This window comes from Crinia signifera, chromosome 8 (genome assembly GCF_055691185.1).
Source record: "Crinia signifera chromosome 8, ASM5569118v1, whole genome shotgun sequence".
Classification (NCBI taxonomy): domain Eukaryota; kingdom Metazoa; phylum Chordata; class Amphibia; order Anura; family Myobatrachidae; genus Crinia; species Crinia signifera.
Genome location: NC_139224.1, coordinates 7,942,699 through 7,968,205, shown reverse-complemented (window position 1 = coordinate 7,968,205; position 25,507 = coordinate 7,942,699). Strand labels below are relative to the sequence as shown.

The 25,507-nt window shown below is 51.8% G+C and overlaps 1 protein-coding gene across 3 annotated transcripts in view; it reads left to right on the top strand.

The window, feature by feature from the left end:
* The window catches only part of TMCC1 (transmembrane and coiled-coil domain family 1), a 76,878-nt gene extending 52,192 nt beyond the window's left edge, over nt 1-24,686 (top strand). For 2 of the 3 annotated variants that reach the window (XM_083155677.1, XM_083155678.1), the window contains exons 4-7: nt 16,130-16,387; nt 17,117-17,802; nt 22,738-22,873; nt 22,980-24,686. In XM_083155677.1, coding sequence (XP_083011803.1) covers nt 16,130-16,387; nt 17,117-17,802; nt 22,738-22,873; nt 22,980-23,294 — 1,395 coding nt within the window. In that variant the 3' untranslated portion in view covers nt 23,295-24,686. Of the gene's footprint in view, nt 1-13,737; nt 13,792-16,129; nt 16,388-17,116; nt 17,803-22,737; nt 22,874-22,979 lie in introns of those variants that run through there. The other variant, XM_083155679.1, reaches the window with a different exon arrangement.
* Nucleotides 24,687-25,507: the final 821 nt, after the last annotated feature.

The following is a 25,507-nucleotide window of genomic DNA, read 5'->3' as shown; positions in this document are numbered from 1 at the left end:
TCTGTGTATACAGACGGGATCGGGCATCTGGCGCGGTGTCTGTGTATACAGACTGGATCGGGCATCTAGCACGTTGTCTGTGTATACAGACGGGATCGGGCATCTAGCACGGTGTCTGTGTATACAGACGGGATCGGGCATCTAGCGCGTTGTCTGTGTATACAGATGGGATCGGGCATCTAGCACGGTGTCTGTGTATACAGACTGGATCGGGCATCTAGCACGGTGTCTGTGTATACTGACGGGATCGGGCATCTAGCACATTGTCTGGGTATACAGACGGGATCGGGCATCTAGCACGTGTCTTTGTATACAGACGGGATCGGGCATCTAGCACGTGTCTGTGTATACAGACGGGATCGGGCATCTGGCACGTGTCTGTGTATACTGACTGGACCGGGCATCTGGCACGTTGTCTGGGTATACAGATGGGATCGGGCATCTGGCACGTGTCTGTGTATACAGACGGGATCGGGCATCTAGCACGTGTCTGTGTATACAGATGGGATCCGGCATCTAGCACGTGTCTGTGTATACAGACGGGATCCGGCATCTCTCCGGCTGCGGTGTCATGTGGGTTGGGCTTCTGACCCTATTGCTGACAGCAGTGTGTTACATTATCAGTCTCCATACTGACAGCTGTAACCTGCTCCCGGGACCACACAGCTATAGGGCAGGTAATTACCAACGGTCTCGTCAGTCTAATTTGTCCACAGCGGTCACATCAGAAGGCGCTCGGCTGTCATCAATGATTAAACATTTATATTAACACCCCATATAAGAAGCATCAATTGCTATTTACAGATTACAGCCTGGAAATTCTCCTGATCTTGCACCTTGTGCTCCCAAAGCCGCACACATGCCTGGTAATGATTTGGGTCCCTATTCACTAACAAACCCCTGTGACGCCAGATGAGGTCCAACTGGGCGCGACCAGAGCTTCCGGCCGGATCTCCATCAATTTCTCCGCATCCTTGTGTGGATCCTTTTTCTTTGTGTCCAGAACCAGTACATTTTGTGCGTTTTATAGTAACTTTCTGTTTTGCTTGTATCAACCTTTTGTCTCTGTCGACCTAATGCGTGTTGTTATCTTTTTCGCGTCGACCTTTTGACTCACTGTCTACCTAGACATTGTCTCTGAACTAATCCACACCCGGTTCGGGACGTCTTGTATAGAGTACATTGCTGCAACAGTCTACTCAGTGACTTGAAGTGTGGGATGGGCTCTCATAGAAATGTGGCAATGAGCATGGAGCAACTTCCGAGTAAATAGACATAACACCAGCAGAGTACAGATTGCCCTCTCGGTGTTGCGACTTTAGGAAATGACTATCATTATTGCTTATCAGCTTACAACTATAAAACACCCATACATAGTAATTCCATGTCCTCGTCAGAGAGGACCGTCTGTTTATATAGCTGTAAGGTTGGTCAGCACATATATCCTGAGCGAGTATTACTGATCCGTCTCGTCAGACCTGTCTGTATGTTATGGTAAGCAGCAGCCTCGCCCGCTTCTCCAGCGTCATCCCTGCACATGAATCCTCCAAGGAACACATGCTATATATACCAGTATTCCTAAAGTACTCTGTATTTATATCTGCTGTCCCAGGAATCACAGGATATGACAAATAGCAGCACTCTCTCCCATAGCGTCACAGCCCCAGCTACAGTAACCAGCCGCTGGGAGAAGACTGCTCAGCTGAACAAGTAATTACAGAGAATGCAATGTGTTCGTTAGGAGCCAGTGGCTTAATTGAGGCACACAGTGCTGCAGCCTCGTACCTCCATAATAAAGGCTTCCTTGTGACTGTTGGTATGGTCCAGCACTATGTCAGGTATATAGGGTTGTCTGCATCAGGGGATTTCCCTGCGGAGTCCCGAACCATCTCCCCGTGATTAGGATAAGAGAGAAGCGTTGATGGTTTTGCAGAACACTTATTTGTGGGTGTCGGAAGTAATTCTGCCCATTACAGCTGCAGGTGTAATATCTGCTCCTCGGGGACTGTGGTTTATATTTGGATCCTTCTACATTCAGCTCATTGTTCTGAGCGGATGCCTCAGGTCTCACGTTTCCACAAGTGATAATAACCTGACTGTATCGCAGACCAGTGTAATGATAAGATCTGTATGGCTGCAGGTTTCCCAGATGTACAGTCTGCAGCCCGAGCCGGGGAACCGGTCTGTCAGCGAGACCCAGCCTCAGGCAGTGAGCACAGGTTATCCTGATACCATGCTATATACTGGTATCCCTTACAGAGGCGGAATGGGGCTGACAGGGATACATAGAGGATTTCCCATGCCGTATACTCAGATTGTCTGCCTGTGACGTAGCCGCCGTCGGTCTCACGGCCTCTAAACCCCATTCGCAGGTTTGTTGGCGTTGTCCAGCTTCGCTATTATTGCTTTGGATTGAATGTTTTTGAGGCCTCGTTATAGTATTTCAGTAATCTCCAACCTTTCTATTTAGCCTTTTGTATTTTAGAATTGATAGGGTTTTACCATTGTTGTCATTCAGTAGAGATGCTGTTGTTTGTCCTCTCTTACCCCAGATCCTTCCTGTATTTAGGAAGAGGGATCATTGTCTCTCCAGTACGATATCCCGAGGGTATGGGCTAGTGGTGTGATGCTACGTGGGTGCATGGCCAGGTCAGGGACCTATTCCAGGGATACAGTAATGGCCTGGGCTGGTTGAGTTGAAGGTCCTGGAAGCCTGGCATGTTTGAGACATCCTGTTTGTATGTAATTGCAGAGACTGACATGCGTGTAAGTGTCACGTGATTTGACTGTTTCATTGAGTGTCTTTGGATTTAGTTTCTCCACGGTCCTCCACTCAGAGTACAACGTCCCCCGAGGTCTAGCTTGTCAGAAAGCCTGCAGGCGTTCCAAGGACATCCATCGCTTTCCCGTGTTGACCTTCCCTTGCTTGTCATGCGTGAGATTACATGCGTGTGCATCTCATTAACCTTTCAGTTTCCACTTTACAGAGGGACTTTTTCTTTCACGTTTCATTAAAGTCCCCACATCACCGACACAAAAGAGCGAGACGGCTACATGTGTGCCAGTCTCATAGGCTGCCTACCAGGTGACTGGTAAGTAGTGACATCACTGAGGCATGACGCAGGCCGTGTCTCAGTGATGTCACCTGTTCTCAGAAAGTCAGGCTAGCCGCAATGTGTCCCTATACTGCTGTACAGGTCTTTATGGTGTCACCACAGTCCCTATACCTCTGTACGGGTGTGTATGATGTCACGTAGTCCCTATACCTCTGTATGGGTCTGTATGATGTCACTGCAGTGCCTATACCTCTGTACGGGTCTGTATGATGTCACTGCAGTCTCTACACCTCTGTACGGGTCTGTATGATGTCACTGCAGTCCCTATACCTCTGTACGGGTCTGTATGATGTCACTGCAGTCTCTACACCTCTGTACGGGTCTGTATGATGTCACTGCAGTGCCTATACCTCTGTACGGGTCTGTATGATGTCACTGCAGTGCCTATACCTCTGTACGGGTGTGTATGATGTCACCGTAGTCCCTATACCTCTGTATGGGTCTGTATGATGTCACTGCAGTGCCTATACCTCTGTAGGGTTCTGTATGATGTCACCGCAGTCCCTATACCTCTGTACGTTTCTGTATAATGTCACCGTAGTCCCTATACCTCTGTACGGTTCTGTATGATGTCACCGCAGTCCCTATACCTCTGTACGGTTCTGTATGATGTCACCGCAGTCCCTATACCTCTGTACGGTTCTGTATGATGTCACTGCAGTCCCTATACCTCTGTATGGGTCTGTATGATGTCACCGCAGTCCCTATACCTCTGTACGGGTCTGTATGATGTCACCGCAGTCCCTATACCTCTGTACGGTTCTGTATGATGTCACTGCAGTCCCTATACCTCTGTATGGGTCTGTATGATGTCACCGCAGTCCCTATACCTCTGTACGGGTCTGTATGATGTCACCGCAGTCCCTATACCTCTGTACGGGTCTGTATGATGTCACCGCAGTCCCTATACCTCTGTACGGGTCTGTGTGATGTCACTGCAGTCCCTATACTGCTGTAAAGGTCTGTGTGATGTCACTGCAGTCCCTATACCTCTGTACGGGTCTGTGTGATGTCACTGCAGTCCCTATACCTCTGTACAGGTCTGTGTGATGTCACTGCAGTCTCTATACCTCTGTTCGGGTCTGTATGATGTCACTGCAGTCTCTATACCTCTGTATAATGTCACCGTAGTCCCTATACCTCTGTACGGGTCTGTATGATGTCACCGCAGTCCCTATACCTCTGTACGGGTCTGTATGATGTCACCGCAGTCCCTATACCTCTGTACGGGTCTGTATGATGTCACCGCAGTCCCTATACCTCTGTACGGGTCTGTATGATGTCACCGTAGTTATTATACTGCTGTGCAGGTCTGTATGATGTATGATGTCACCACAGTTACTATGCCTCTGTATGGGTCTGTATGATGTCACCGTAGTCCCTATACCTCTGTTCATGTCTGTATGATGTCACTGCAGTGCCTATACCTCTGTTCATGTCTGTATGATGTCACCGTAGTTCCTATACTGCTGTACAGGTCTGTATGATGTCACTGCAGTCCCTATGCCTCTGTGTAGGTCTGTATGATGTCACCGTAGTTCCTATACTGCTGTACAGGTCTGTATGATGTCACCGTAGTTCCTATACTGCTGTACAGGTCTGTATGATGTCACCGTAGTTCCTATACTGCTGTACAGGTCTGTATGATGTCACTGCAGTCCCTATGCCTCTGTGTAGGTCTGTATGATGTCACCGTAGTTCCTATACTGCTGTACAGGTCTGTATGATGTCACTGCAGTCCCTATACCTCTGTATGGGTCTGTATGATGTCACCGCAGTCCCTATACCTCTGTACGGGTCTGTATGATGTCACCGCAGTCCCTATACCTCTGTACGGTTCTGTATGATGTCACTGCAGTCCCTATACCTCTGTATGGGTCTGTATGATGTCACCGCAGTCCCTATACCTCTGTACGGGTCTGTATGATGTCACCGCAGTCCCTATACCTCTGTACGGGTCTGTATGATGTCACCGCAGTCCCTATACCTCTGTACGGGTCTGTGTGATGTCACTGCAGTCCCTATACTGCTGTAAAGGTCTGTGTGATGTCACTGCAGTCCCTATACCTCTGTACGGGTCTGTGTGATGTCACTGCAGTCCCTATACCTCTGTACAGGTCTGTGTGATGTCACTGCAGTCTCTATACCTCTGTTCGGGTCTGTATGATGTCACTGCAGTCTCTATACCTCTGTATAATGTCACCGTAGTCCCTATACCTCTGTACGGGTCTGTATGATGTCACCGCAGTCCCTATACCTCTGTACGGGTCTGTATGATGTCACCGCAGTCCCTATACCTCTGTACGGGTCTGTATGATGTCACCGCAGTCCCTATACCTCTGTACGGGTCTGTATGATGTCACCGTAGTTATTATACTGCTGTGCAGGTCTGTATGATGTATTATGTCACCACAGTTACTATGCCTCTGTATGGGTCTGTATGATGTCACCGTAGTCCCTATACCTCTGTTCATGTCTGTATGATGTCACTGCAGTGCCTATACCTCTGTTCATGTCTGTATGATGTCACCGTAGTTCCTATACTGCTGTACAGGTCTGTATGATGTCACTGCAGTCCCTATGCCTCTGTGTAGGTCTGTATGATGTCACCGTAGTTCCTATACTGCTGTACAGGTCTGTATGATGTCACCGTAGTTCCTATACTGCTGTACAGGTCTGTATGATGTCACCGTAGTTCCTATACTGCTGTACAGGTCTGTATGATGTCACTGCAGTCCCTATGCCTCTGTGTAGGTCTGTATGATGTCACCGTAGTTCCTATACTGCTGTACAGGTCTGTATGATGTCACTGCAGTCCCTATGCCTCTGTGTAGGTCTGTATGATGTCACCGTAGTTCCTATACTGCTGTACAGGTCTGTATGATGTCACCGTAGTTCCTATACTGCTGTACAGGTCTGTATGATGTCACTGCAGTCCCTATGCCTCTGTGTAGGTCTGTATGATGTCACCGTAGTTCCTATACTGCTGTACAGGTCTGTATGATGTCACTGCAGTCCCTATGCCTCTGTGTAGGTCTGTATGATGTCACCGTAGTTCCTATACTGCTGTACAGGTCTGTATGATGTCACCGTAGTTCCTATACTGCTGTACAGGTCTGTATGATGTCACTGCAGTCCCTATGCCTCTGTATGGGTCTGTGTGATGTCACCGCAGTCCCTATACCTCTGTATGGGTCTGTATGATGTCACCGTAGTCCCTATACCTTTGTACATGTCTGTATGATGTCACCGTAGTTCCTATACTGCTGTACAGGTCTGTATGATGTCACCGTAGTTCCTATACTGCTGTACAGGTCTGTATGATGTCACTGCAGTCCCTATGCCTCTGTAAGGGTCTATAATGATGTCACCTCTGTACAGGGCCATGTAATGTTCTCAGTGTCCCTACAGCTCTCTGATGTACAGACTGCACCTGCCCAGTTACCTGATACTTCCATTGTGTGCAGTGATTTATGGCTAATGTGAGGTGGGGATGTGCATTAGAGTTGATCCCTTCCAGCTTATAATAAGATTTTCTGAGTCCAGCACAATGGCGAGTGCCACAGCGCAGAGGGTACATGCCAGGGGCATTCGTCTTCTGTTACACACGCACACACGTGTGTGCTGACTGCAGGTACACTGCTGTATGCATGTAATGTGTAGACTGTATTACACAGCTGTATGCCTGTAAGGTGCCGGCTGTATGTGTGTTATGTGCTGGTCAGGGCCGGCTCTACCATTAGGCAGCTGTCTAGGGTCTCCAGAATCCGGGGGGGGCATCTCTGAGGATGACTCCGCGAGGAATCCTTGTGGAACTTAATGCAAACAGCAGGTATGGAACTTCTAAGATGCCATCTTCCCATGTACTCCTGAGGTTCTGGAAAGTTGCTATCGGTGTGGGTGGCGGCAGTAAGCTGATGTTTTGCCTAGGCCGCCAGCACACCGTGCACCAGCCCTGGTGGTACTGCTTTCATATCCTTGTTTATTTTGAGGCCTGTGCATTTCATAAGATATTGACTCATTTATTGAGGGGGGGGGAGGTGCTCTGTGTGTATCGGGGAGAGAGGAGGTGTCTGCAGGTGAGCTGTACAGGTGTATTAGGGCAGAAGGTCTGTGTGTGTATCAGGAAGAGAGGAGGGGTCTGCAGGTGTATTAGGGCAGAGGGGCTGTGTGTATCGGGGAGAGAAGGTGTTTGCAGGTTAGCTGTGTGGGTGTATTAGGGCAGAGGGGCTGTGTGTATCAGGGAGAGAGGAGGTGTCTGCAGGTGAGCTATGCAGGTGTATTAGGGCAGAGGGGCTGTGTGTAGTGTTCATTCTAGCACCCGCTATCTTTGAAAACCCATGCAGTTCCTCTTCCTTGCCTGGGGTGTCACTGTCTGCTGTGCTGTTTCTAGCACAGTTTCATCTGTATATCAGCACTGATATGCAAACCAGACCTGTGCTAGAAACATCACAGCAGACAGTGACACCCCAGGCATGGAAGAGGAACTGCATGGGTTTTCAAAGGTGCTAGAATGAACATTATGTGTGTATCTGGGAGAGAGGAGGTGTCTGCAGGTGAGCTGTGCAGGTGTATTAGGGCAGAGGGGCTGTGTGTGTATCGGGGAGAGAGGAGGTGTCTGCAGGTGAGCTGTGCGGGTGTATTAGGGCAGAGGGGCTGTGTGTATCTGGGAGAGAGGAGGTGTCTGCAGGTGAGCTGTGCAGGTGTATTAGGGAAGAGGGGCTGTGTGTATCGGGGAGAGAGAGGTGTCTGCAGGTGAGCTGTGCAGGTGTATTAGGGAAGAGGGGCTGTGTGTATCGGGGAGAGAGGAGGTGTCTGCAGGTGAGCTGTGCAGGTGTATTAGAGCAGAGGGGCTGTGTGTGTATCGGGGAGAGAGGAGGTGTCTGCAGGTGAGCTGTGCAGGTGTATTAGGGCAGAGGGGCTGTGTATCGGAGAGAGAGGAGGTGTCTGCAGGTGAGCGGTGCGGGTGTATTAGGGCAGAGGGGCTGTGTGTGTATCGGAGAGAGAGGAGGTGTCTGCAGGTGAGCGGTGCAGGTGTATTAGGGCAGAAGGTGTGTGTGTGTATCGGGGAGAGAGGAGGTGTCTGCAGGTGTATTAGGGCAGAGGGGCTGTGTATCGGGGAGAGAGAAGGTGTCTGCAGGTGAGCTGTGTAGGTGGGCAGAGGGGCTGTGTGTGTATCGGGGAGAGAGGAGGTGTCTGCATGTGAGCTGTGCGGGTGTATTAGGGCAGAGGGGCTGTGTGTATCGGGGAGAGAGGAGGTTTCTGCAGGTGAGCTGTGCAGGTGTATTAGGGCAGAGGGGCTGTGTGTATCAGGGAGAGAGGTGGTGTCTGCAAGTGTATTAGGGCAGAGGTTCTGTGTGTATCGGGGAGAGAGGAGGTGTCTGCAGGTGAGCTGTGCAGGTGTATTAGTGTATAAATAAACGTACTACTATTAGGGCAGAGGGGCTGTGTGTATCGGGGAGAGAGGAGGTGTCTGCAGGTGAGCTGTGCAGGTGTATTAGGGGGATGCAGTTAAAATCTCGGCGGTCGGGATCCCGGCGTTCAGAATCCCGACGCCGGAATCCTGACCGCCGAAATGCCGACACATTCTCCCTCCTGGGGTGTCCACGACACCCCTGGAGGGAGAATAAATTAGTGTGCCGAGCGTAGCGAGGCACCGGGCCCGCTGCGTGGCGAGCGCACTGGGCCCGCTGCGTGGTGAGCGCAGCGAGCCCGCAAGGGGGGGCGATCCACGTCCCCCCCTTGTCGGCATTTCGGCTGTCGGGATTCCGGCGTCGGGATTCTGAACGCCGGGATCCCGACCACCGGGATTCAATACTGAATCCGCATTAGGGCAGAGGGGCTGTGTGTATCGGGGAGAGAGGAGGTGTCTGCAGGTGAGCTGTGTGGGTGTATTAGGGCAGAGGGACTGTGTGTGTATCTGGGAGAGAGGAGGTGTCTGCAGGTGTATTAGGGCAGAGGGGCTGTGTGTATCAGGGAGAGAGGAGGTGTCTGCATGTGAGCTGTGCGGGTGTATTAGGGCAGAGGGGCTGTGTGTATCGGGGAGAGAGGAGGTTTCTGCAGGTGAGCTGTGCAGGTGTATTAGGGCAGAGGGGCTGTGTGTATCGGGGAGAGAGGAGGTGTCTGCAGGTGAGCTGTGCAGGTGTATTAGGGCAGAGGGGCTGTGTGTATCGGGGAGAGAGGAGGTGTCTGCAGGTGAGCTGTGCAGGTGTATTGAGGAGAGGGCGCTGCATGTATTGGGGCTTAGTGTCGGTGTATTAGCTGCTTGTATTATGGTTAGAGGTGATGTCTGCAGGTGAGATATACATGTGTATTAGGAGGCATTGGTTGAATGACTTTCTTCCAGGATGTTTACACCCAGGATCTGTTGCCTGCCTGGGGCTCACAGACATCATTGCTGTGGGAGTGGGGGAGCTGTGAGGTTAGACTCAGTCACTTCCTGATCTGTGTCAGCTGTGACCCATAGTCCCTCCCAGAGATTCATGCCATAAACATGAGCTGTCTCTCTCACTCTCATGCTGATGTCATGAGAGTTTCTGTAACCCTCTCATCTCTGCCCAGCTCTTAACCCTTCGCTGCTTAGTCAGCGTCTGTCCAGCACATGACACATGGTGACGTCACAGATGAGATCCTCGTATTGCAGTGTAAATCTGTGCTGCACGGAGAAGGGTGACCCTCCAGATGTGGGACCACAAGTCTCAGCATCTGCCACAAACCTGGCACGGGACATGCAGTTGTATACTCAGCAGCTGTGAGGAGCCCCAGGCTCCCACAGCTTGTAGTCACAATGGGGGCCACGCTTAGCCTCAGCATCCGGGGTTCTGGATTACACTGACAGAAAGAAAAATCTGTATGAAATATAGGGCCTGATTCAGAACATCGCATCTTACCGAGCACCTGAGATGCTGTCCTGTTGAATATCTCCCCTTCCCCGACAATTCCCTTTGGTACCATGGGAGGGGACGTGTAAACACATCGCATGCCTCCGCCGCAGGAGAAATCATTCAATGGTCACCTTTGACCTAATGCTTGTGTCAACCTTTCGACACTGTCGACCGCTTTCATGGTCTGGGCGTACATTGATGTGTATTGCCGGTGTATACGTATTGTCGCCTTTTATGGAGCGTCGGCAGTAATCCAGTCATTCCTGTAAAATTGTCCCGATAGACTCTTTAAATTCCAAGGATATAATAGACTGGGAAGTAATGTTCCTGGAATGTTCCGGAACGCCTGTTAGGAGTAGTCATGGACGTTTGTATTAACGATGAGCAGCTTCATCCCAATTTGCAGGGGAGATTCCCGCAGCTGTACCCCTCGGGAGTCAGAGCTGTCAGTCACTCTAACCCACACGGCTGTCTACCAAGTGGTACCCAGCAGCTGAGGTCTCGCTGTCACCAGCTGTTCTGGGGGGGGGGGGTTCTTGCGGGCTGCATGTTAAGGTTGGCATGCATGGGTCACGCTGGCTACTTTTGCAAGGCATTATGGGTGGAATGCAATGCTCTGCTTTTGCAAAGCATTTTAGGAACAGAGGGTTTTCTTCTTGGACACAGAGGGACACAATCAGCGATGTCCGTCGTCAGCCAATTACGCAATATATGGGCCGCGGGCTGGCAGGCGCACAAGAATGTATTCGGCTATGCAGGCGTTGGGGCCCCAGATGGAAATAAACGCTTTATTGAGGATAATGGGGTCAGGACGCATTACACTCTGACCCACTTCGGACGCGGAGGCCGTAGCCAATGGCTGGTGTAACACAACCTCTGCACACATTATATAACCGGATTAATCCCACCACCCCACAATCAGGCTCCTCCTAGTCATTGTGTGCCTGGATTATACACTGGGGGGGGATGTATAACAGGAGAAGGCTTTGTTCCTGCACAATTAATCCCACTGCCCCCTATTATGTTGTGCAATTGGATTATATTCCTGTCGTTCCACATACCAGGGACACATGGTGTAACTGGATTGTACCCACCGGGGTTAATGCTGCGCTCTATTACGCCAGGGCGCAAACACACATAGACCAGCGCACTTTATTTATCCGTTAAACGTGGGGGTTATTCAGTCCAGATCCCTGGGCTGCGAATTCACAGCTCGGCCGATTATCGCTAGACTGCGCTTGCGTACGAATCGTAAATGCAAGCCATTTGATTAACGGGAAACCAGCGTTTGTGCAAATTACAAAAGCCGGCAGATTGCAAGCTCTCCAGCCAGGTTTAACCATTGTTTATTTATTAACCGTTGCTTACATAGTGCCAGCCTATTCCGTTGCGCTGTACAATTGAAATACAGTCATGAAACAAGCCTGGGCAGTAGACAGATGAAGGGGTCGGGGTACCCGGATGACTCTAGTACTACTTTCAGACCACAAATGCCGTGTCGCACACAGGATTAGGACACGGGTCCCATCCCCAGAGCAACACGGCAATGCGGTCTGAAAGTTCCGACACCGACACGGCATATTGCCGAGTCGGTGACGTCACATGGGGCGGTGCTGGGCGGCGGCGCGTCACCGGGGGCTCGGGAGGAGGCAGTACTTGGAGCTGACAGTGCTGCCTCCTCCATACTGTGAACGGGACACGTGTCACTCGACCCAGGCACCTGTTCACACTGCACTTGACACGGGTCATAGCCGTGTTCAACCCTGGTCATTACCAGGGTTGAACACCCGTGTTGCTCGACCCGTGGTGGCCTTTTCAGACCGCACCGTGACCCGTGTTTAGGCCCCGCGAACACGGCAATAAGCCGTGTTCGGAGTGCGGTCTGAAAGCGGTATAGGTAGAGAGTTAATAGGTGGTGGGTAAAAGCCGGAAATCATAGCAAATGCATTGAAAAAGCCGGAAACTATGTACAGTGTATAAGGAAAAGCTGGAAATCATAGTAAATGCATGTAAAGTATATTAGAAAAGCCGGAAGTCATAGTAAATGCATTGAAAAATCCGGAAACCATGTAAATTGTATTGGTATGGATCATTGGATAGACAGCAAGTAGGTCAACAAGCATTAGGTCAACACCACTAGGTCGACATGCAGGAATGTTGACATGACTGAAGGTCGAAATGTCATTAGGTCGATACAAGCATTAGGTCAACACAGGATAGGTCGACAGTCAAAAGGTCGACATGGGGTTTTTCACCTTTTTTTGGTCCCGAATTTCGACAGTCGCCATGGGCACTGAATCTTAGCACTGCGTCCCCTCGTTGGGCTCGCTGCGCTCGCCACGCTTTGTGTGCGGTGCCTCGCTACGCTCAGCACACTATTTTATTCAACCACCACGCCTAGTGAATGGTAGGGCATGAAATACCGCATGTCGGCTCAAAAGAAAAGGTGTAAAAATCCAATGTCGACCTTTTGAATTGTCGACCTTCCCATGTCTACCTAATGACCTGTTGACCTAACCCATATCAACCTTCCTGCATTTCGACCTTAATGCATGCCGACCTAGCGGTGTCGACCTAATGCTTGTAGAGCTAGTAACCGTATCCCAGTATATTAGAAAAGTCGGAAATCATAGTAAATGCTTTGAAATAGCCAAACACCATGTAAAGTGTATTAAAATAGCTGTAAATCATAGCAAATGATTTAAAAAAGCCAGAAACATAGTATGGTAAATGTATTGAAAAAGCATATGCAATCAATGGTAAATGGGCCCTGTTGTATTGAGCAGCAGCAGCTTCTTGTATATAGCATTGGCTAGAGAAAAACAAATATGTTTATTGTATAGGGTCACGATGCTATGTCAGCTAAAGTTGCAAAAATATTATCAAAATCCTACTGTAAGGTGAGGTCGCTGCCTTTTCCGGCTTTTTCAATGCATGTACTATGATTTCCGGCTTTTCTTATATACTTTACATGGTTTCCGGCTTTTTCAATGTATTTACTATGTTTCCGGCTTTTACCCTCTTCCGTGTTAATAGATGAACCTGCTTTCCGGGTTACTTGCACGTTTTACCAGTATTTAGCTTGATTTACGATCTACTCGCACATCATTGGCAGAGAGCAGAGAGCCCGCCAGGGGAGACGTCTGTGCTGGTGATGGTCACATAACATGGTCATCTATTGCCCGAAGCTTGTCCAGGGCAGAGAGCCCGCCAGGGGAGACGTCTGTGCTGGTGATGGTCACATAACATGGTCATCTATTGCCCGATGCTTGGCCAGGGCAGAGAGCCCGCCAGGGGAGACGTCTGTGCGGGTGGTGGTCACATAACATGGTCATCTATTGCCCGAAGCTTGTCCAGGGCAGAGAGCCCGCCAGGGGAGACGTCTGTGCTGGTGGTGGTCACATAACATGTAATATGCAAGATATGTATGTCAATCTTGTGTACATGTCGGCAATTTGTTATAGACCTAGACATTGTAGATGGGTGGCTACGCTGCCTAGTTTTGTGTGTGTGTGTTTATTATGCATATACATGATTGAGAAAGTTCATAGGTTCTTGTTGAGTCAGCTTACATAGCGCTGTCTGTCCCCAGCAAGGAAAGGGTGAATTGTCCTCTGCCCTGGGGCTGTCCCGCCTCTGGAGGAGGAGCCTGGGAGCTCATCCAGTGATTGAAAGTTTCAGGTGGTGAGACACCTCTCCCGGCTCAGAGGCAGCAGAGTGCTCAGGCATGCAGGAGCCGGGACAGGAGAGGGATGCACTGGGAGGAAATACTGAGGCTGCACAAACAGGAGGTGAGAGGGCTCAGAGGAAAGCAGGTAGTCTCCTGGTGTGTGCCCGGGGACCTGGGTCTGTACGCAGGGAGTGTGCCCGGGGACCGGGGTCTGTACTCAGGGAGTGTGCCCGGGGACCGGGGTCTGTACTCAGGGAGTGTGCCCGGGGACCGGGGTCTGTATGCAGGGAGTGTGCCCGGGGTCTGTATGCAGGGAGTGTGCCCGGGGTCTGTACGCAGGGAGTGTGCCCGGGGTCTGTACGCAGGGAGTGTGCCCGGGGTCTGTACGCTGGGAGTGTGCCCGGGGTCTGTACGCAGGGAGTGTGCCCGGGGACCGGGGTCTGTACGCAGGGAGTGTGCCCGGGGTCTGTACGCAGGGAGTGTGCCCGGGGACCGGGGTCTGTACGCAGGGAGTGTGCCCGGGGACCGGGGTCTGTATGCAGGGAGTGTGCCCGGGGTCTGTACGCTGGGAGTGTGCCCGGGGACCGGGGTCTGTACGCAGGGAGTGTGCCCGGGGACCGGGGTCTGTACGCAGGGAGTGTGCCCGGGGTCTGTACGCAGGGAGTGTGCCCGGGGACCGGGGTCTGTACGCAGGGAGTGTGCCCGGGGACCGGGGTCTGTACGCAGGGAGTGTGCCCGGGGTCTGTACGCAGGGAGTGTGCCCGGGGACCGGGGTCTGTACGCAGGGAGTGTGCCCGGGGACCGGGGTCTGTACGCAGGGAGTGTGCCCGGGGTCTGTACGCAGGGAGTGTGCCCGGGGACCGGGGTCTGTACGCAGGGAGTGTGCCCGGGGACCGGGGTCTGTATGCAGGGAGTGTGCCCGGGGTCTGTACGCAGGGAGTGTGCCCGGGGACCGGGGTCTGTACGCAGGGAGTGTGCCCGGGGACCGGGGTCTGTACGCAGGGAGTGTGCCCGGGGTCTGTACGCAGGGAGTGTGCCCGGGGACCGGGGTCTGTACGCAGGGAGTGTGCCCGGGGTCTGTACGCAGGGAGTGTGCCCGGGGTCTGTACGCAGGGAGTGTGCCCGGGGACCAGGGTCTGTACGCAGGGAGTGTGCCCGGGGTCTGTACGCAGGGAGTGTGCCCGGGGTCTGTACGCAGGGAGTGTGCCCGGGGTCTGTACGCAGGGAGTGTGCCCGGGGTCTGTACGCAGGGAGTGTGCCCGGGGTCTGTACGCAGGGAGTGTGCCGGGGTCTGTACGCAGGGAGTGTGCCCGGGGACCGGGGTCTGTACGCAGGGAGTGTGCCCGGGGTCTGTACGCAGGGAGTGTGCCGGGGTCTGTACGCAGGGAGTGTGCCCGGGGACCGGGGTCTGTACGCAGGGAGTGTGCCCGGCGAAGCTTAGAGGTGTATTTGCACTATACTGTATGCAGGATAGAATATTCCTGTGTGTCTGCTGCAGAGCGCTGTATTACCGGAGGACAGAAAGCTGCCAGTGACCAGTCAGGGATCAGACAGCACCCTGCCTCCTGCCAGGATTACACCTCCAACCCAAACCTCACCTGTATGCCGGCTGTGTCCTGTGCAGCATGATGCCGGGACAGCCTATAGCTTATCTAGCAGTGTACATCTATCAGTATGTGTATATATAAATACTTCTGTACAGGGTTCTGTGGCTACAAGTCCTATATATCACAGAATCGGGACAGGCGCTGCCTGTGTATAGTGTAGCACTGTATATAGCTATATAGGGGCACGGAGTGCCAGGAACTACAGCGAGCCCCCCCCCCCCCCCCCCCTCCTCTCTCCGGCCAGCTGCTATAGGGGCTCATACTGACCACTAAGAATGGCCCATTGTCTGGCAGGGGCGGAAGGCCTGGTACCTCTAATCCGTCCTGCAACCTCCTGACCACTGACCACCACTAGGATTTGGGGATTACGCTGTGATGGGCCGAGGGGGGGTGGATGGTCTCTGTCAGAATCCAACAATTCCCTGATGCAGTTACTGAGCTGTGTTCCGGATATTTAACCCTGTCTGTCCTGGAGCACTGTAGGCAGCGCCGGTGACTTGTCTGCCATGGAATCTCCCTTGGTTCCCGAATGAATGACAGCTGCATATACAGAAGGGTGGGGAGGGGGAGTGACGGCTTTATATAGCTAATTTCAGTGTTCATTCCCTAATCTCGCTGGAGGTGCAGAGTCTGGAGATCTCAGGCAGAGGGAACTACAATCCCAAGCGTGGCCTTACAGCCACAAGCTAGCCACGTTTGTTGGGGCTTGTGGTTCCATTAGCACGGGGGGGGGGGGGGCTGCTACATTTGGCTTTCTAACACCCGGGTAACGCACCAGAAATGTGTCCGGCTCTTACCGTGACTCCAGCGACACACGCGTGTAACGTACCATGATCTTTTTGTCTCCCGCAGATCGATCGGTTGGAAGGAGGCAGCCTCTCCCAGGCAGCCAGCATGGTGTCCTCGGGGGCGGACGGTATGCTGGCCGCAGACGCCGACGGAATACTTGACCCGCAGCGGACCAAGGCGGCCATCCTGCAGCTACAACAGAAGATTCTCAAACTGACCGAGCAAATCAAGATCGAGCAAACGGCCAGAGACGACAATGTGGCGGAGTATCTGAAGCTGGCGAACAACGCAGACAGGCAGCAGGGCGCGCGCATAAAGCAGGTGAGCGGCTGGAGGGGGAGCGGAGGTCGCAGCCATGTCCGGCTTTCACCATCCACTACGTACCGGCGATTGTAATAGTCCTGCTCTATAGTAAGCTGCACTCCTGATGGGATGTTGTAATCTGCCTGTGTGTATGGGGGAAATGGCGGACTGCGTAGCCCTAATAGAGGGGTGGGGGGGGCGGACTGAGTACAGGGTGCGGTGGCTGACTCGCTAATCCTCATAGAGGGCATGGCGGACTGGCCAGTCCTAGTAGAGGGGGGGGGGGGTGGCAGACGGGCTAGTCATAATAGAGGGGATGGAGGACTGCATAGCGCTAGTAGAGGGGAATGGGGTGCGGTGGACTGGATAAGCCCTAGTACGGGTGGGGCAGACTGGGTAGCCCTAGCAGTGTGGTGACGGCGGATGGCGTAGCCCTAGCAGTGTGGTGGCGGCGGACGGCATAGCCCTAGCAGTGTGGTGACGGCGGGCAGCGTAGCCCTAGCAGTGTGGTGGCGGCGGCGGACGGCGTGGCCCTAGCAGTGTGGTGGTGGCGGACGGCGTAGCCCTAGCAGTGTGGTGGCGGCGGACGGCGTAGCCCTAGCAGTGTGGTGGCGGCGGACGGCATAGCCCTAGCAGTGGGGTAGCGGCCGCCGGCGTAGCCCTATCACGGGTGGACAGTGGCATGGTCTTAGCATGGGGGTGGTGGCTGGTGCAGTGCTAATCACATGGCTTCCCTCTCTTCTTCAGGTGTTTGAGAAGAAGAACCAGAAGTCCTCACAGAACATCCTTCAGCTGCAGAAGAAGTTGGAGCACTATCACCGCAAGCTGCGAGAGGTGGAGCAGAACGGAATTGCGAGACAACCCAAGGATGTCTTACGGGACATGCACCAGGGACTAAAGGACGTTGGGGCTCGAGTGACTGGTTTCAGCGAGGGGGTGGTGGACAGTGTTAGGGGAGGGTTGTCCAGTTTCTCACAGGCCACCCACTCGGCAGCGGGGGCCGTTGTGTCTAAACCCCGGGAGATTGCGTCCTTGTTACGGAACCGCTTCGGTAGCAGTGACAACATTTCATCCCTGGATGATCCCTCAGGTCTGTCTTCCACACACGGAGATGAGGTAACACACGGGAAGAGTCTGGCGAACATGCTCCAAGCCAGTCCGAAATATGGAAGCGAGGAAGACTGTTCCAGTGCTACCTCCGGGTCACTGGGAGCGAACAGCACCAGTGGGGGGCCTCCTGGCGGAGGAGGAGGAAGCTCACGAACAAACACTTTGGACATGCAAGGACTGATGGGGTTCGAAATGGTGATTCATGAGATCCAGGAAATGCGGGAGACCCAGAGTCAGCTGGAAGACTCACTAGAAGGACTGAGGACTCAATATCAGAGCGAATACTCCTTCATTCTCCAGTCACTGCAGGAGGAGAGGTACAGGTGAGACATGATGCAGTCAGGCTCTGGGTATCTCTAGGGGGACGGAACAGCCTGTAGCCAATCAGATCAGCAGAAAGTCTCAGCAGCGAATCATTACTAATCCATCTGGGAGCAGTGACTTATTAGTATGATTATATTAGTGGGGACAGGGATATGTGAGGGGCAGGGACATGATGGGAGGAGAGGAATGGAGGCAGCAGGAAGCCACAGACTGAGGGTTATATAGTGGGAGGAGCAGGGTCCCCAGCAGCACAGAGTATATCAGGAGATGAGGAATGTGACAGTGAGGACAGGGCTGCATGTGACAGGGGCAGTGACATGATGTGAGGAGGGGAATGGAGGCTGCAGGAAGCCACAGACTGAGAGTTATATAGTGGGAAGAGCAGGGTCCCCAGCAGCACAGAGTATATCAGGAGATGGGTGATGTGTCAGTGAGGACAGGGCTGCATGTGACAGGGGCAGTGACATGATGTGAGGAGAGGAATGGAGGCAGCAGGAAGCCACAGACTGAGAGTTATATAGTGGGAGGAGCAGGGTCCCCAGCAGCACAGAGTATATCAGGAGAGGAGTGACGTACCTGGGAGGACAGTGCTGAATGTGACAGGGGCAGTGACATGATGTGAGGAGGGGAATGGAGGCAGCAGGAAGCCACAGACTGAGAGTTATATAGTGGGAGGAGCAGGGTCCCCAGCAGCACAGAGTATATCAGGAGATGAGTGATGTGTCAGTGAGGACAGGGCTGCATGTGACAGGGGCAGTGACATGATGTGAGGAGGGGAATGGAGGCAGCAGGAAGCCACAGTCTGAGAGTTATATAGTGGGAGGAGCAGGATGCCCAGCAGCACAGAGTATATCAGGAGATGAGGGATGTGTCAGTGAGGACAGGGCTGCATGTGACAGGGGCAGTGACATGATGCGAGGAGGAGAATGGGGGCAGCAGGAAGCCACAGACTGAGGGTTATATAGTGGGAGGAGGAGGGTCCCAGCAGCACAGAGTATATCAGGAGATGGCGGATGTGTCAGTGAGGACAGGGCTGCATGTGACAGGGGCAGTGACATGATGTGAGGAGGGGAATGGAGGCAGCAGGAAGCCACAGACTCAGAGTTATATAGTGGGAGGAGCAGGATCCCCCCAGCAGCACAGAGTATATCAGGAGATGGCGGATGTGTCAGTGAGGACAGGGCTGCATGTGACATGATGTGAGGAGGGGAATGGAGGCAGCAGGAAGCCACAGACTGAGAGTTATATAGTGGGAGGAGCAGGGTCCCCAGCAGCACAGAGTATATCAGGAGATGAGTGATGTGTCAGTAAGTACAGGGCTGCATGTGACAGGGGCAGTGACATGATGTGAGGAGGGGAATGGGGGCAGCAGGAAGCCACAGACTGAGAGTATATAGTGGGAGGAGCAGGGTCCCCAGCAGCACAGAGTATATCAGGAGATGGCGGATGTGTCAGTGAGGACAGGGCTGCCTGTGACAGGGGCACTGACATGATGTGAGGAGGGGAATGGGGGCAGCAGGAAGCCACAGACTGAGAGTATATAGTGGGAGGAGCAGGGTCCCCAGCAGCACAGAGTATATCAGGAGATGGCGGATGTGTCGGTGAGGACAGGGCTGCATGTGACATGATGTGAGGAGGGGAATGGGGGCAGCAGGAAGCCACAGACTGAGAGTATATAGTGGGAGGAGCAGGGTCCCCAGCAGCACAGAGTATATCAGGAGATGGCGGATGTGTCAGTGAGGACAGGGCTGCCTGTGACAGGGGCACTGACATGATGTGAGGAGGGGAATGGGGGCAGCAGGAAGCCACAGACTGAGAGTTATATAGTGGGAGGAGCAGGGTCCCCAGCAGCACAGAGTATATCAGGAGATGAGTGATGTGTCAGTGAGGACAGGGCTGCATGTGACAGGGGCAGTAACATGATGTGAGGAGGGGAATGGGGGCAGCAGGAAGCCACAGACTGAGAGTTATATAGTGGGAGGAGCAGGGTCCCCAGCAGCACAGAGTATATCAGGAGATGGCGGATGTGTCGGTGAGGACTGGGCTGCATGTGACAGGGGCAGTGACATTATGCGAGGAGGAGAATGGGGGCCATAGGAAGCCATAGACTGAGAGTTATATAGTGGGAGGAGCAGGGTCCCCAGCAGCACAGAGTATATCAGGAGATGAGGGATGTGTCAGTGAGGACAGGGCTGCATGTGACAGGGACAGTGACATGATGTGAGGAGGGGAATGGAGGCAGCAGGAAGCCACAGACTGAGAGTTATATAGTGGGAGGAGCAGGGTCCCAGCAGCACAGAGTATATCAGGAGATGGCGGATGTGTCAGTGAGGACAGGGCTGCATGTGACAGGGGCAGTGACATGATGTGAGGAGGGGAATGGAGGAAGCAGGAAGCCACAGACTGAGAGTTATATAGTGGGAGGAGCAGGGTCCCCAGCAGCACATAGTATATCAGGAGATGGCGGATGTGTCAGTGAGGACAGGGCTGCATGTGACATGATGTGAGGAGGGGAATTTTATTGTGCTTACATAGTACGTGGTGGTTTTCAGAGAATATTTGCCATTCATATCTGTTCCTGCACCATTGAATCTCAGTCATTCCATAACAGAAACACACAAGGACTACGTTTGTCCGAATCCTGGTCACCTACCAGTATGGATTGTGGTAGGAAATGGAGACCTACAGAGGGGACCCACACACTCCATACAGATAGGGCTCTGGGTGGAAATGAAACCTGTGATCTCTGTGATTTGGGTTAGTACTGATAACCACTCTGCTGCCCCTGCGGAGCCCAACGAGGAAGCATGAAATTATACACTGGGGTTTATTTTTTTAATAAGGGATTTTGGTGTTTGCAGAACGTGTGTTATTACCTTTTTTCTTTTTTTCAACAAAATACATTTTTTTCTATTTCCACATGCTTGTGGACCCTCGGTGCGTGGAGGAACATACATAGGAGAGCAACAACAAAAGTAACCCCTTCAAAGGCTAATCTAAAGGCCCACCCCCTTGAACTGCCCAGGCAGGAACGTATGCGATCATACGTATGGCCAGCAAGGTCCTGTGAGCAGAGAGATGCCCGTAGTGGCATCAGCCGCTCCCCTTAATATATAACTGTGGCAGTGTATTTGTGTAATTAGGATGAATACGCCTACATTGTAATTAATCCCGTTATTACTGTTACATAATGTCCGTCTCTTCTCTGGCACATAATGTTCTCCGTGACCGAGAGACGGCAGATAAGAACCACACACCCATCTCGTCTTCAGTTCCAAAAACTTCGACCCCTAGTTTTGCGCCCATGTACAATTCTCACTATATTAGGCCGGGAGGCTGTTCCACCGGTCACCGTGTCTCTAGACTATAAGGGACCCATTCACTATATTCAGAACAGACTCCAGCTTCATTCCTCTCTTTGATTCATAACACTGGTTCCTGCCGTATACCTAAGTTCTCCTTCTCTGTCCACTTCTTCTCTCTCTGTGTAGTCTATAAAGGGATCAGAACGCTGCTCCTCCAATCAGCCGCCGGGTTACATTAGCAGTGCTGCGTCAGAGATCCGAGCAGCGCCCAAGGTGATCCGTGGCGGGAGGACTATGACTGTATGTCCATGCCGGGACACCCTCTCCAGCATGGCAAATGGTGGCGGTCCCACCTCATGTGGGGGGCTTGCTTTTTAGACTTTTTTAATATTATTATTATTTTTAATTATTTATATCTCTGTGAAAGATGAGTCCTATCCGTGGGCGGGGCACTTAACCACGTGCCACGCTCTCCCCCCCCCCCCCCCCCGGGCCTGCGAATAGATGTTTATGTAAAACATCCATTCGCAGGCCATGCAAACGTGCACGGCGTGCGAATGGGGGGTGAATGGTCTACCATTCGCCGGTTCTCCTGGACTTCCAAAGGTGCAAATTCACATCCGAGGGAGTAAACCAGAATATCCCGCCCCAAGCACACATCACCATGCTTGCGTTCTCAGGGGGGAAAGCCCAGTGGTTTTATGGGGGTACTTATAACTTGCTGTCAATTCCCCGGCCCTCCCTTCCCAGAACAAAAGGCCCGGCGCATATTCGCGCGTGCGCAAACTGAGAACATCAGAGCCGAATTCGGCCCATAAAGCATGGTTCTGAATCAGCCCCATTATGTAGACCCTTCAGGTTTTATGGATCCCAACCAGTCAGTCTGTATACCTCTGGCGTGCGCAGGTGACGCACAGCGAGACCTGTAGTTATGCCCTGGCCCATGTATGGGGTAACATGGAAATCCCCTGTAGTGTTGCTTTTGTTTAACCCGGAGCCAAGGATTTATCTTCTGTGTACCCGCGTGTGCTGGTAAATGTTTGCTGTGTAAATATAACAAAAGCATCCTTTATTTCTGTCAACTTTTCCAAGCTGCTCTCCGTATCACAAACCGAGACGCATGATCTGTATTCTGCAATAATACACTACGTTGTACAGTCACTGGTTTCACAGCCTCTGCTGCATGCATGTGGTAATGGAGTGCCACCTGCTGGTCAGATGTGGCATTACACTGTTGCGTATATGTGTATCGTTACGTGAGGGTTTACTAAGCTACACACTTGAAGGAGAATTCAATTAACAATATTATGATCTTTTTAAACCACTAAACCGTGTAGAGAATGGCAACACATCATAATCAACACATATATAATATAATATAATATAAAATATATATATATATATATATATATATATATATATATATATATATATATATATATGTGGGGGCTACGTTCCTATTCATTGCTATTTGATATTTTATGTATGCAGTTTATTTATCCCCCGATGTGCTGAAGTTTTACTGGTCGGTTTTGGAATATGCGGAGAAGCGTCCGGTTGCTAGGGGTTACTGCACATTTTGTCTGATGCACTGTTGTGTAATCATTTCCTTCCTATTCTCCCCGTCAGGTGCGAGAGGCTGGAGGAACAACTCAATGATCTCACGGAGCTTCATCAGAATGAGATCATCAACCTCAAGCAGGAACTGGCCAGCATGGAGGAGAAGATCGCGTATCAGTCCTACGAGAGGGGGCGGGATATCCAGGTGGGATATTAGTACGAAGTAGTGCCGGCCCGCGGCTATTACAGGTTCGGCTACTGGCATGCGCCAGGTAACCCATCCTTGACCATGTCCCCTATCTCTCCCGCAGGAGGCTCTGGAGGCTTGTCAGACCAGGATTTCCAAAATGGAGCTCCAACAACAGCAGCAACAGGTGGTGCAACTCGAAGGCCTGGAGAACGCAACGGCCCGGAACCTGCTGGGCAAGCTCATCAACATCCTGCTGGCCGTCATGGCGGTGGTACTGGTGTTTGTGTCCACCGTGGCCAACTGCGTGGTACCGTTATTGAAGACCCGTGGCCGGACGTTGGGGACGCTGCTCCTAGTCCTGGTGGCCGCACTTCTCTATAAACACTCGGATTCTTTCTCTGGATACCTGGAGCGACTGCTCTCCCCTCCAAGATAACTGGACTCTTTCCCCCCACCCTATCCCCCTGAGTCTGGGGCATGGGTGGTACAGTCTTCTACTTAAAGACAGTGGTAGAGCACATCACGCATGTGCCGTAGGGGGAGTTATTGTCGCTTCTGGGGACAGGTACAAGACTTTCCCTTTCTGAGGCCATGTTTCAATTAAGTAACTGCCAATTCACAGTGCCCCAACCCTCCTCACGCCTTAAAATCCAGGAGGGTCAAGCTGGGCATTTTGCACCACCCCACCAACAACATGAGTAATGTTGCCCCTTTGGAACTTGTAGTTACTGGGGTGCATGGTGGGGGAGGGCGATGTGAGAGTGTACGGTTTACAATGTATGAAAGAGGTTTGGACCTTTTTTTTGTGTGTTTATTTTGGATTTCTCCCCCCATGACTGAAGGACTACGGCTGCAATACATTCCCTACTCCCATTCCCTGTTACCCAGTGCATTCAGGGCCTGGTGTCACCGAACAGCTCTGACTGCAGCAAGGCATGCTGGGAGTTACATGGAGCCTGGACTATACAAATGGACACTCCGATCCGGGCCGCTTCTGCCACCCTCCTGACCCAGAAAACATCCCCTCTACCAAGTGCCTTATTGCTTCTGTTCCTCGGGGGAGGGGGCATTGCAGCACCTTGCTTTACAGACGCTAAGAGGTCAATAGGTGGTGAATGGGTAAAAGGGGAATCCAAACTGCCTTTACACTGAATCTGTGGACACCGGTCGCCCCTCTGCCGCCTCTTCCTTCCGAGCCTTTTCTTTCGCTGGAGCGGAGCTTGTTCTGCATTGATCTGCTATTTAATGCCCTGCAGCTCCCTCCAGCCGCACATTCCTTGCAACAGTGAGTAGGTCTTTTTAATAGAACTCCATGGAAGAGAGGGGCGACTGAGGTCCCTGCTGGGGGGGTCTATGGGAGCGGCTCCGTCAATTCACAGAGACCCCCATTTGCTGCTCGGGATGTCACCTACTTAACTTGACGTCGGCCTTCCTCATCCCTTGTGTAAAAAAACAAAAATGTGAGAACAGTATTTGAGTTTTTTTTTTTTTTGTGGTTTCTTGAATTATTTTTTTTATTTTCCGGTAGCCGTTCTGTCATTCTCTGCCAGAGGGTCCTACTGCACCTTCCAACTCCCTCTGGCAGACAAATGCGTGAGTCACAGTCAGCCGCACTTTTTTGAGACGCATGTTGCTGCCACTAGGGGAAGCGGGGAGAGGCCCGGGGTATGTGTGAAAGCAGCTCTCATTTGGTACAGTGTCGTCGCTGTAAGTATTCCCCCTCCTGTCCTGTATGGAGGCTTGTTATAAAATGTTTAATATTTTAATAATTATTATTTGGAGCGAGAGGGGAGGACTCATTGAATAAAAGTAATGTTTTTAAAGGAAAGTTGATTTGGTTTATTGTCAGACACATAAATAATGGTGATATGATGACATTGGGGGGGGGGGGGGGGGGGCATGTCTTGGAAGCGGTACACCTGCAGCAAGTTCTTAAGTTCTAGGTCAGGCTGTGGCTCACTAGCTGTTGTAAAAATACAAATCCCACCATGCATTTCCACAGTTTTAGTCTTCGCTAATAGCAAAACTGTGCCAAGGGATGCTGTGACTTGTAGTTTCTCAACAGCTGGAGAGCCACAGGTTGCTCATGACTGTTCTAGCAGAACCGGACAGCCGTTAAAGTTCAAAAAGTTTGTAACCTCAGTATTTAAAGACCTTCAAACCTTTTACAGTTGCAAGAAAAAGAATGTGAACCCTTTGGAATTACCTGGATTTCTGCATAAATTGGTCATAAAATGTGTTCTGGTCTTCATCTAAGTCACAACGATAGACCAACACCGTCTGCTTATACTAATACCACACAAACAATTATATGTTCTCATGTTTTATTGAACACACCATGTAAACCAGGCATGTCCAAACTATGGCCCTCCAGCTGTTGTGAAACTACAAGTCCCATCATGCCTTGCGTTGCCTTGCCACACTATTAGAGAATGCAAAAGCTATGGCAATGCATGCTGGGATGTGTAGTCTCACAACAGCTGGAGGGCCATAGTTTGGACATGCCTGATGTAAACATTCACAGTTCAGGGTGGACAAAGTATGTGAACACCTAGAGCTAATTGGAGTCAGGAGTCAGCCAACCAATGAGACAAGATTGAAGTTGTTGGTTAAAGCTGCCCAGCCTTATAAACACACCAATTTTGGGTT